Here is a 12402-nt window from a genome sequence, read left to right on the forward strand (position 1 = left end):
TCCGAGTATTTCCTCGGAATCTAGATGAAGCTCCATGTTTGTAACCCATGCCGTGTAGTTTGTCCCAGTTACTTCCAATGCCGGAAACTGAAGTTTCTCGATTTTTTCCATTTGTATTTCTAAAGCACATAAATAAAAATTATTAGAACATTATTCATATTAAAAGGAACCGTTTACATTAATCATGCAAGCAATTACAAGGAGAAGCGATGTAAAGAAAATTAAACCGATATTCATCTTAAATTCACTCGGAGTAAATTCTCCAACGAATAAACCATAAATAGAAACACAAATAAAAATGGCACATAAAAACAAAAGTGCGCGAATCATCTTTCTTGAAATGAAAAATCGGAGGAGAGCGATTTGAAATTTTTGAGAGAAGATGAAATGTTTTGGATGATGAAATGGAGTGAAAATGAGTTGTATTTATAGATGAAAATCATTGTTCATGACTGTTGGAGAAAGGAGAAATTTTTGAAAAATTTTCTTTGTGACCGTTGGGGTTAAATCGAGTGCACCAAAAATTAGTCTGAAAATATCGTATTAAACGGTCAATCAAATCTATAAATTTTCATAAAACTAAAAAATTATGACAATGAAATATTTATGTTATGACAACAAATCATGCGACGGCTCAGCCGATCAATGCAAAGTAATAAATAAATTATACGGCGGCTCGGCCGACCAATTAATAATAAACAGAATATAAGGCGCCTCGGCCGACCATTAAATTACTAATAAATAATATAGGCGGTATTCCGGCCGTTATAACATGATATAAATAATAGTAGATGCCGTATACTGACCATTATAGCAGGGTATAAATGATATAATTTAATTTTACCAAATTGAAGAATGATCGTGCTGATAACGTGTTATAAAAAGAACTGGAATTTTATTGTATCGCAGGAATTTAAATAATGGCGAAATTTTATACCCGTAGAAATAATAACACTGATAGAGAGAGTTTATTATTAGAGAGAAGAGAAGTTGAGGTGTGTATTACAGTGAACGAAAACGTTCGTATATATAGAAAGAAATTCACTGTACAAATAGTGCAGCGGACCCCACATCTTCTTATATTTTCAACATAATCGGCTCCTCTTCCTTTTTTTTGACTTTCGTAACAGTTATCTTATATATTAAAACAGAAGTCACAACCATGATTTATGTGTGATTTTTTTTAAAAATAGACCTAATGGACTTATTCCTACAAAATCATGTTACATTTAATCTCTAATCTTATCATTTAAATTTTGGAACTATCTTTATTGGACTATTAATAATTGGATTTAAAGAATAGATGATCCATTGGATTTATAGATAGTATAAATTAAATAAATATAATTTAATGTTTTAATACTATATCTCTATATGTTAAAAATTTAAATATTTGTCAATGTTAACTTTTAAAATTACAAAGATTTTTTTTTTAAATAACAAAAATTATATTATCTAACAATGATTAATTTTTACTACCTTAAACCGATTAAAACAAATTTTAAACTATATAGTTTATTTTAAAAATTAAACAAAAACTAAATGTTTAATTATTTATTCGATAATATAAATTTATGAACCAGAAAGTTTAATTTTTTAAAAACTTTCTAAATTTATGAAATGTTACAATATCTTTGAATATGACAATAAAACAATATTTTACTAATCTTTATATATATAGTTACGATTTTAATAATGAAATAATAATCTGAAAATATATATATAGAAGAAGATACAAATACATGTGAAAGTTTAAAACAATGAAAAAAATATACCGTAAACTTATTATGTTTTGAAAATTGATAGACACATATATTATAATATATACCAATTTAGAATTGAAAATAAAATATTTATATAAAAATAAATGAAAACAAAAATCCGCGCGGTTACGCGGATCGAGATCTAGTTATAATTTAAAAGAATTGTTTGGCATTTGAAAGACGGGCACATGTTGAGTACAATAATAATGAAATACTTATGGAAACATAACAAGAGATGCGTTCCTTGTCAGTCAAATCAAATCCCTCTTCCAGATCTTTTTTAACTATAATAAATTTTAGGTATAACAATTCAAAATAAATTTTATAGCCAGTAAATAAATTTAAATTTTGTGAGGCTACGAGGGTCCCACGATTATGCAAGAAAACAAGACATGAATAAACGGCTCCGATTAATTTGGGTCCTACCTACTGCTCTCTCTCTCTTTTATCCTCTGTGGAGTCTTTGACTACTACTCGCAAATCACATGGGGACATTGACAAAATGTAACCACACCTATATACATTTTTGCAACTATTAAATACTAACAAACAATTCACCGTTATCACTCATATAGTGTCAAGAAGGCTAAAATATAACAATTATTTGTGACGTGCAAAATGGTCCCATGGTCTAGTGGTCAGGACATTGGACTCTGAATCCAGTAACCCGAGTTCAAGTCTCGGTGGGACCTTCTTTTTTTTACGTGGAAACAATTGGCTTTCACAAATGGTTAGCAGAAACTGTTTTCAAAGATTTAAATATCACTAAACATCTGTTTTATCTCATTCCTTTCATAAGCCGTTTGGATGTTTAAGACATAACCATTCCTTCTCCTAAAAGTGTGAACACTCGCACTGCTGCACCATTTGAGTTTCAGTTTTCCGGTTTCCTCCCACTTTGATTCAAGGTCTGTTACAACTCAATATGAATAAACCCAACTCATGTTACAATCTCAAGAACGAGCCGAGTATATTGGCCCACGTACAATACATTGGCTAAACTAACAGAATCTGGCAAACAATTCTATCCCATCAAGATTAAGATTCCTTCATGTCTTAGAGATTACAAAATAGAGTTAAAAGAGACGCAGCAAACAGAGAAATATTTTGATAAAACATTTGATTAATGTTTCTCTTTTCTTTTTGGCCGCATTGGATAAAGTGTTTCTCAGGAGATGTATTTTTCTTGTTGCTCGTGCAAAAGCTTTGCTGAAGATTTGGCATCCAGGTACAATGATGTTACTTCCTCTATATCAGCCTGTCACATGTTGAAACGCCAAGATATTACACTGGGAGGTTTTACAATGACTCTGCACTACTGTTAAAAAAATTCACAATTACCTTGCAGATACTGTCACGTCCATTCATTTTCGCCACGATGCTCGCAGGAGACAAAAGCTGGACCGCGTGCCTGCAAGTGAACGCACGGTTTAGAGATGACATAACGAGTTTTTTTTTTTGGTAATAAGGGCATAATGACATTTTAGTCTCAAACCTTAAGGATGTTCTTTGCCCAATGTCCCCGAGTAGGACCAAACATTCTTCATCCACTGTTAGCTCTTCCACTTGCGCACGAATGGCTATAATCTGACCCACATTACACATGTATTAGAACGTTGTTAACTAATCCAAAACCGAAAACCTTAAGTGACAATCAAAATAACCTGTATCATTTCAGAGGGATTATAGATTTGAGTCCTGATAATGACCAACCGATCCAACAAGTCAATAGGGACGCCATGTGGACTAGGCATATCAGTCCCTCTGCAAATAAAGTTAATCACAGTAACTAAGTTAGCCAAAGATTTTCAAAGAATGAAAAGGTTCAGCGCTTCTCCTCACCTGACGTTGCAAACACCTCTGTTTGTTGCAAATATCACAATAGGAGACAATGAACTCTCAAGAGCACGGTTCAAGTATGAAAAGCACTCCATATCAAGCATATGCACCTCATCGATAAATAGAACTCCTGGAACAAGCTCTGCAACACCTTCATCTATATAACGGTTCACGACCTGCAATAATCAGATATTACATACATATTATTAGTCCTCTAGCATAATTTAAACAAAAAATCATTTAGGTCTTAATGAAGATGACCTTGTTGATTTCTTGCCGCAGCTTATCAGTGATCTCAGTCTTCCGTGGTTTCATCATTTGGCCCATCAGAGAAAGTATATCCTGCCCTCCTTGAGGTTGAGCGTTTGCTGCATCCAGATCTTGAAGCGTGACATCCTAAAACCAAAGTGAAGAAATTTTTTTAGAGGCTATCACACATAAGAGAGAGTTCTTGGTATATGCAAAGGTTAACCTGCACAATCTCTTTCTTTTTGTGAACCTCTCCTTTAGGAAGTGGAACATATTCTTCTGCTTCCAGATCGAACTCAGTGGCAAAAGCATCGCTTCTACCCACACGCTTGACAGCTCCACTGTTTGCTTCAATGTATATAACATCTCCTACAGCTACCTGAGAGTCAAAACAGTAAATATCAGAAGAAGTTCCTGACATGGTGACCTGGTGATCCAAACTGATGTAAACAACTAACCTTCTCCTTAATCAAGGCATCGTATATAGTGGGATCCAGCTTCAGCTGTTTGGTTCCTTTGACTGTCTTGAGCCCAATGATAACATGGCTGATGCTTTTACCATAACCTCCGGTTAGGCTTTCAGTTTCTTCAGGGGACAGCTCTGTAACCTGGAACTCAAAAGGAAAACATGTTACGGCACAAGAACAGAACAAGAGAAGTGAGAATAGCATCACACTCACCTCTCCTTCGTAGACGTCTTTGGTTTCCTTGATGCGTAGACCAATGGCACGTCTAAAATTCTCCATGAGAACCTCAGTTTTCTTGACCTCCGATGAGTAAACCTCAGATCCAACCATTGGACAGAAGGGAACCTGCAAACAAACAAAAAAACAATTAACATTAAGTTGAAAGTGAATAAAATACACTCAGAAGATGCAAAGTGAGGACATCTGAAGATTACCTTACTTCCAAGCTCTTGAGATATACCAAGAGCCAAAGCTGTTTTGCCAGTTCCGGGAGGTCCGGCGAGCAAAAGAGCCTTGCCAGCCATTTTCTTCTGCTTGATCATGTCGACTACAAGACCAGCTGCCTCTCTAGCCTCAAGCTGACCCACGAATCCAGCCGCCAATGGTATAGGGATTCCCGTTGGCTAGAATAGGAGAGACGCAGAGTTAGCAACGAAAAAAGCTATTGAAAGAGATCACACCAGTGCTCTCAAGAAATTACTATCAGTAAAAGAGCCACATAAAGTTAATGAAACACACAATGAAGGACCACCACAAAGGCAATGCTTATGGGTCTCAAAGCACTCTTCAGCAGCACAATATAGTATAACAAATGCATTAAAAGATTGAAGCTTTGCAGAAAAAAAAGTCTCAAAGCAATTAGCTTTAAAACAATGAAAAGGTTAAAAACTTTGAACCCTAAACCCGGAAGAACTTTGAGCTATACGTGCGTACTACTGCAAGCTACTAGATTCAAAGAGAGATACTCAGGGGATATATATATATATAGAGAGAGAGAGGGAGGAGGAGGAGGAGAAGAACCACCTCGAGACCAAGGCCTTTGATATGAGTGTGAGTAGCAATCCGCTGCTTCTTAGCGGTGGACTGTATTTCTTCAATCTTCACCTTCTCCATCTCCGTTTCCTTGTGAAATATCTACTTCTTTTGCTGTATTCTCCGACGACGACGGCGGAAGAGTTCGAGCTCCTCTTTTTTTTTGATGCTTGTGCTGCTTCACATTGGCAAAAACCTCTCCTTTTCTATCACTGATATCAGGCCTGGGCATTTTAACCTGGACCGGAACCGGAACCGGTTCACCGGAACCGGAACCGATTCCGGCTCGAAAATACCCGATCCGGAACCGGACCTAAAATTTACAAGTACTTTTTGGGTATAAATTTTTTTTACCCGAAAGAATCGGAACCGAAAAAAAACGACCCGAATAGACCTGGACCCGAAAAGAACCGACCCGAATAGATCCGACCCGATAAAAACTGATTTGTACGCGACTTAAAAATATGTATATCTAAAACTATGATGTTTTTGTGTTCTATTTTATATATATTATTTTATGATTTAGTTGAAATATCTTTTGTTAACAATATTTGTTATTATTTTTTAATATTTTTAAATAATATAAAGCTTTAAAATGTAAAATTTAGAGTTTAAAAATGTTTTATTTAAATTACTAATAGTTTCATTTAACTTATTTTGTAAAATTTTAGATATATATGACAAATATCAACTAAATTTGATGAACTTGGGTATGTCATGTCATTTTCAGATCCTAAATACCCGAACCCGACTCGGACCCGATATGGACCCGAAAAATTACGGGTACTTTATGAGTATTTTAATTATAGACCCGAACCGACCAAGACCTGAAAAAAACCGACCTAAACCTGAACCGAAAATTTCTAAGTACCTATTGGGTCTAAATATTTAGGAGTCGAAAGATCCGGACCCGAAAGGAACCGGACCGAATCCGACCCGAAGATCCGAACGCCCATGCCTAACTGATATGTTAGTCTTTATTTCATGAATAGACCTTATATTCCCTATTTCCTTACAAAATCTCCCCCACTCTTTTTAATCGAGTCAATAGAAGTAATAACAATGGTAGGAAACAATCTACTGTCCCTCAAATTAGCCCTGGGACGGATCCGGATATCCGAGAAATTTAGGGTATCCGGATCCGGATCCGGATCCGTCGGATCCGTGGATTTAATATCCGGATCCGGATTCGTGGTTTCCGGATATCCGGGTTTCGGATATCCGTCTCGATATTCTATTATCCGCGGATATCCGGATCCGTCAAAATAAATAAAAATAATTTTTTTTAACAAAAAATACAATTTTTTTTAATATAATACATAAATTAAATATTTATAAATATATTTATATATGTTTATAATATTGTAAAAACTAAAATATAATATTATAAGATTAATTCATGTATAAATATTAATATATCAAATATAAATATTAATAAAATATAAAAATTTAATGTATTTTAAAAATACGGATCCGGATCCGGATATCCGGACCTAAAAATTAAGATATCCGGATCCGGATTCGGTTTGCACGGATCCAAAATTTTACTATTCGGATTTGGATCCGGGCACCCCGGATATCTTATTTTCGGAGCGGATCCGGAGCGGATCTCGAATCGAATCCGGATCTCGGATAATAAGTCTCAGGCCTACCTCAAATACAAAATAGTTGGCAAAAAAAAATGGTGAACAAAAAAAAACAGAGTTTTTTCTTTTGTGTAACACAAACAAAAAAGAGATTACAAGAATGTTTACTCAGGACTGAAGAGTTATTAAACAAAATTAAGGGAATAAACTAAAATATACGAATAAATAAAAAGGACATGTTCTTGTAACTCTTTGTTGGTCTCTCCATCAAAGTCAGATAAGCTTACTTCTGGAACCAGATCAGAGGCCGACCGACCACACATGGAGACTCTCTCGATTCCCGCCTCCGCGTGGTTTTCAGGCGGCGCCATTCCTCCTCCACCGAACGCGAGACTTTCTCCGCCGTACCTCCTCCGGAAACTGCCGGGCAGAAACTCCGGACGCTTGTCCGCCTTTAACGCCGCTTCTCGCTCCGGTAACAATACATTTCTTCTCTTTCTATCTACGTTCTTATTTCCACTAGGAATGTTGTTCCTGCTCAAATGATTCTCATCGCTTCTGAAAATTGTAATGCGTCTTTGGGTGATTAATAGTGAGTGAGCTTGTGGGGGAGGATGTGCTGCAGATGTTCTTGAAAGACAGGGAAGAAAATGGAGATTTCATTTCCAAAGTCTCTGATAGGCTCTGGTTAAGGGATGTTCTCGAGTCTATTGATCTTAACTCCAATGGTGGATCCTCAGCCATTGGACTAGAAGATAATCAGGTAAACTATGTTAATGGATTCATGTTTATGCGTAGTTTTTTAAAGTCATGGATCTTTCTTTTTGTAGTATTATTAAAATGATTGAAGCTAGCTGGTTTCTTTCATATGTTCATTAGTAATTTAGCTAGTTGATCTGATCAAGCTGTAGGTTTTAGTTCTAAGTTGTAAAATGTCAGTCCATCATCAAGAACATGACAGTGTCAGTGAACTTAGTTTGAGATATGTATCATCGTGTTGCAAGATGACAGTGAGCTTAGTTTGCTTTCATGGTAGACATTTTCTTACTTCAAAATGTTACTTTAAACGTTATATATGCAGGAGAGGTTGGTGGATGGCGCGGAAGATGATGATGAAAGCGGTTTCTTGAAACTTAAACCAACTCAAGAGTGGATTGCTGGGGAAGGTGAATCCGCCCCCATGAATAGGAAAGCACTAGCTAAGGTGTGTCATCTCTTTTTGAATGTTCTTGTTCTCTGTCTTCGTTTCACAACCTCTTCTCATTACAATGGTTAGCTGCGTTTTATCTACTTTCCCTATAACCCTTTTGGGGTTTTGTGGCAGGCATTACGGGATGATAGCGAGCGGAGGAAGAAACTGAACTTTCTGAAATATGAAGCTGTATGATTATTCCTTTCAGTATGTTTCTTTGATTAACAGTTGATTTGTGTGGGAAATAGCTGTTCAGTACGTGATGCAGTGGTTAGTTTTGGGTGCGTTAGTTTATAGAAGTCACCTCTGAATGATTGCTTTGTGTCTTTTTCTTTTGCAGCTGAAGCGTGAACTGATGTATCTGTCAATTGTAATTGGAACCGGGTGCAGCGGATATTGCTTACTAGCTTTATCACCCCAGGTAAGCTCTCTCATGGATGATTTTTTCTTTTCTTTTTAAGGTCAACCATACGTTTAAGAATATATTCCAAATAAGATGATATAGATACGAAGTTGGTCAGAGGGTATCAGTTAAGCCTTAACCCATCCATAGTATACCATACTGATTATAGCTGTCATTGTCAGTCATACAACACTTTCTGCTTCCCTTTCTTCCTTCTGCATCTCCTTAATGGGACACTATAATCAATCTGTTTTGTATAATAAAGAGTAGCGAACTGTGCTATGAACAGTTGTAGAGTGTTTTTGTATTCCCCCAACACTCAAAGCTCTAACCAGTCTATACAATGGCTTCACTTTGCTTTATCATTTAATTATTCCTGAGAAACGGTGTGTTTAAAGAAATATTGTTTTATCTAAACAGGCTGCCGTCAGTTATGGGGTTGGAGTTCTTTTCAGGTTAGCTCTCTATTTTAATGGTTGATGAAAAATAGATCTTGAGATTGTAATTTATAATTTATGCATCATACTTGCTCGTATAGTCACATCGCATATTCCTAAACAAATCTGCTTCCAGTGCAGTTGCTTGTACCTTCAGCTTTTGTACGGATATGCAGATGGTGTTACCCGCGAAGATGTTCCTACTATCTTCCTTAAAAAGAAGACTAAAAAGTAAAGATAGTTCATCAAAACGTTGGTCGCTTTCTCCATGGAATAGTTTACATTCGTTATGTTGCTCTTTGACTTGGGTTTGTATTGTCCCAATCTCAGAATCGGGATTAGAAGTGAAGACCTTGAAGACTTTGTAAAGAGGACAATAAGGGGCAGTGGCATGGCACTCTCTTCCCCACGTCTAGTGATCCCAGCTGCAATCTATGCTCTGTGGATACTCTCTCACAAGTACTTCCAAAATGACTTGTTCGACTTCCAGGTAGCTATTTCTAAGCTATATACTGCTTGTTTATGCCTTTGAGAGCTTGAAAGTCAAACACATATCAAGTCTCCATTTACAATGTTGTGCGTTTCAGATAGTTCCAGCCATGGTTGGTTTGTTTGTATACAAAGCCGCAGCTCTGGTTCAAGTGTACAGAGACAACCAAGATCTTCAACTCATTTTCCCAGACGACCTGTGACCTTCTGGAGTTAAGACGATCTTTGACCTTCCGAGTTAGACTGGTTCATGGTCTCAGACAGAAACAGAAACTGGACTCATCTGCTAAGACTTATAGCTGAGCCTGAGGATGTAGAGTAACCCGTTTGTTCTTGTTCTTTTTTTCCTTCTTCAACGTCGTCTCTTTGTATATTTGTACTCTTCTCTATATCTTTACTTCTAAATATCTCAATTTTTGTATCACATTTATAGATTTTGAGAGAAAATACAATGTATTTCGTATGTCAATGTGCCAAAAGTCCAAACCGAAACTATTGAACACGTGTGAGATGGATTGTTATAAACAATGTACCAAAATCGTTCTGTCACCTTTTCTTTCTTTCTGCACATCCTTTTAACTTAAGCATATCAACTGGAGTAAGCATTGCCTTGTTAATTAGGCTCCCAAGTCTTATATGGCCTGCAAGCTGCACTCTCGATTCAGCTATAGCGTATCAAAGGCAAGTATTAAACCATGCTTTCCCTTTTTGAGCCGGCCGGTCAGACATGATGGTCACAAACATTACGAAAAGAATAATAAATCTTCTGATGCATGTCATGACCGGATGATGTGTGGTTATAGTTGTGATACTTTGTGACTTTCAACTGGTTCCATGCGGTGCTAATTTGCTTAATTAAGCATAGCTGGAACGGTCATCTTCTCTCCCATATGCTTGAGTTCATCGATAGAAGAAGGATTCAATTGAATCTCATTCAATTCACAGGTATAGAAGAGAATCTAAACAAAAGATGTTGCGAAACCAAAAAAAATAATCATGTAATTTTAACAACATAAACAAACAGTGCAGATGCAAGATCCATAAAGACAAACCGGACTGGAAATACAGAGAACAAACTCACTCAAGTGATAAATTCCGAAGCAGAAGGTAAAGTGTTTTATGAAACTCTGTATCATTCTGACATTTACAAGAGTTATAGAAGCTAGGAAGACAATGACATGTAACCTCAGATCTTAATTTACAAAAACAGTGATCTGTTTCCGGTTGAAAACTTTTGGAAGCATCATTACCTTCGACAGGGGCTCGGAGATCAAGATCTGCAGGAAGACAAAGTGATGCCTCCACAGAAAGATGCAATTATGATGTACAGCACGAGAACTATCAAGCACGTCAACACCACCCTGTCAAACACAAACAATAATAGCAAGATTCGTTAAAAACCGAAAAATGAGTTAACTCTAATGATCAGGAACTCGTTTGTATCCATTGAAGAGGTGTGTAAGTGTAACATTATAAGCCAAAAAACAGGGATATGAAATCGTATGCATCTCTATTTTAAGAAACATATCAGTAAAGTACGGCTTCATATCATCACCCAAAAGCTAACGAAACCACAAGAGAATCTTCAAGTGAGACAGAGAGAGATGCTTACAAGAGCTTAGCGTTTTTCATCCAAAGAGCTCGGCGTAAGCGCTTAGATTGTTTCCTGAAGTGAAACGAATTATCCTGCATTGTTGCCGTTTTGTCAACAAGAAGCTCAATCCTATCACCTCTCTCCATTATCTTCTCAATGTTCTCCACCATCACCGATCGAATCTAGTAAACAACACACACAAGTGAGACAAAGTGAAAAACTTTCGCCAAAAGAGTCTGTCTTTTCAATGAGAACTATACAAAGAAACACTCTTTAACCTCACTGACTTCTCCTCTGACACGATTGAGAGTATCAACACTAGGATTACTAGAGAAAAACTCCATCTGCTGATGCAAAACCCTCGAGAACTCATCATTCATCGCGTAAGCCGGAGCATGATGCGCCACTCTCCCGTAGTTTTTCATGAACCTCATATGAACATCTTCCAAATACGAAAACGGAATCCTCCCTAACACAATTCAAATCACCACCACACAAAGACTCTGAATCAATCAGAGACTTTAAAAATCACCATGGCAATTAAGAAAGCGAGGCTTACTTCCGAAGGTGTCGTTGGCCATACAGAGAAAGGTAAGCCCATCGGATCTGAGGATATGGAAGATGTAACCATCTTGGGAGAAACAGAGTCTCTCGTCGGCGGTTTCCGGCGAAAGCTTCTCGAGGATCCGCCGCACCACGGCGCCTGTGTTTCCCGTGACGGCGCTGAATTCCGCTAGCACCACCGTGCCCCTCGCCACAACCGCGTAGATAATCGCCATTGGAGATGTCAGGTACGGTGGATCGCTCGCTCCGGCGTCGACTTTGCTGCGATCCGAGCCGAGTCTTAAAATTGTTGAATAAGAGAATACGTTTGGAATAAAAACCCCTGATTTGTTGTTATATTTTTGGTAGTCACCCACATATTGTTTTCTAACATTTTAGACCCTATACAATTGAACCACCACTTTTAAATGTAGTAAACGTACCATTGCACAATCTCGTCTACTAGAAATTTGGATTGTAAGATCGAATCACATTTTTATCCACTTGATCTTGCTAAAATTGCTTTGAAGGCTTTTTTTGGGTCTAAGTAGTTACAGATTTTAGTCTCCTCTTGTCTGAAACCAAATTTTGTTAATATTTAAAACTTAAAACATTGCGTGAAACTTTATTTTTTCAAAAATCCAAATTAGGAGCGCAACAAAACCAATTCTTGCATTTAATCATTAGTCTACTTCATCCTCTCTTTTTTTTTTTTTTTTTTTTTGGTGGTGTGTGTGTGGAAACCAACGATTATGGATCATTAAAAGAATCTTACTCTCGAGCGCTCAGAAGAACGATTGGTCTATAC

General features: G+C 36.9%; 3 protein-coding genes and 1 non-coding gene across 5 annotated transcripts; 2 read left to right on the forward strand and 2 right to left on the reverse strand.

Annotated features, from left to right (window-relative positions):
• The first annotated feature begins 2383 nt into the window (after positions 1 to 2383).
• On the forward strand, positions 2384 to 2455 carry TRNAQ-CUG. The gene has a single exon. It is a non-coding gene; the product is annotated as a tRNA-Gln (tRNA).
• Positions 2456 to 2689: 234 nt separating this feature from the next.
• On the reverse strand, positions 2690 to 5540 carry LOC106331491 (ruvB-like protein 1). Its single transcript, XM_013769866.1, has 11 exons — positions 5342 to 5540; positions 4753 to 4941; positions 4532 to 4663; positions 4310 to 4459; positions 4075 to 4230; positions 3864 to 3998; positions 3606 to 3778; positions 3428 to 3527; positions 3259 to 3350; positions 3105 to 3174; positions 2690 to 3021 (listed from the first exon to the last, which is right to left on the reverse strand). Exons 1-11 carry the CDS (start codon positions 5429 to 5431, stop codon positions 2932 to 2934), a joined length of 1377 nt encoding a protein of 458 aa, XP_013625320.1. The 5' UTR covers positions 5432 to 5540; the 3' UTR covers positions 2690 to 2931.
• Positions 5541 to 7188: 1648 nt separating this feature from the next.
• On the forward strand, positions 7189 to 9952 carry LOC106336120. Of its 2 annotated transcripts, none has more exons than XM_013774848.1 (9): positions 7189 to 7411; positions 7530 to 7699; positions 8018 to 8140; positions 8261 to 8317; positions 8469 to 8549; positions 8952 to 8986; positions 9110 to 9199; positions 9299 to 9458; positions 9560 to 9952. In XM_013774848.1, the coding sequence occupies exons 1-9, from the start codon at positions 7258 to 7260 to the stop codon at positions 9758 to 9760; spliced, it is 1071 nt and encodes a 356-aa protein (XP_013630302.1). In that variant the 5' UTR covers positions 7189 to 7257; the 3' UTR covers positions 9761 to 9952. The 2 variants fall into 2 exon arrangements, with proteins under 2 accessions (XP_013630302.1, XP_013630301.1); XM_013774847.1 differs by having other exon boundaries at positions 7190 to 7411; positions 9556 to 9952.
• A 492-nt stretch (positions 9953 to 10444) lies between these two features.
• Positions 10445 to 11965, reverse strand: LOC106336121 (vesicle-associated membrane protein 714-like). The gene is made up of 4 exons (XM_013774850.1): positions 11611 to 11965; positions 11330 to 11520; positions 11070 to 11233; positions 10445 to 10818 (listed from the first exon to the last, which is right to left on the reverse strand). Exons 1-4 carry the CDS (start codon positions 11828 to 11830, stop codon positions 10728 to 10730), a joined length of 666 nt encoding a protein of 221 aa, XP_013630304.1. The 5' UTR covers positions 11831 to 11965; the 3' UTR covers positions 10445 to 10727.
• Between the last annotated feature and the right edge of the window lie 437 nt (positions 11966 to 12402).

Source organism: Brassica oleracea, chromosome C3, assembly GCF_000695525.1.
Source record: "Brassica oleracea var. oleracea cultivar TO1000 chromosome C3, BOL, whole genome shotgun sequence".
NCBI lineage: Eukaryota > Viridiplantae > Streptophyta > Magnoliopsida > Brassicales > Brassicaceae > Brassica > Brassica oleracea.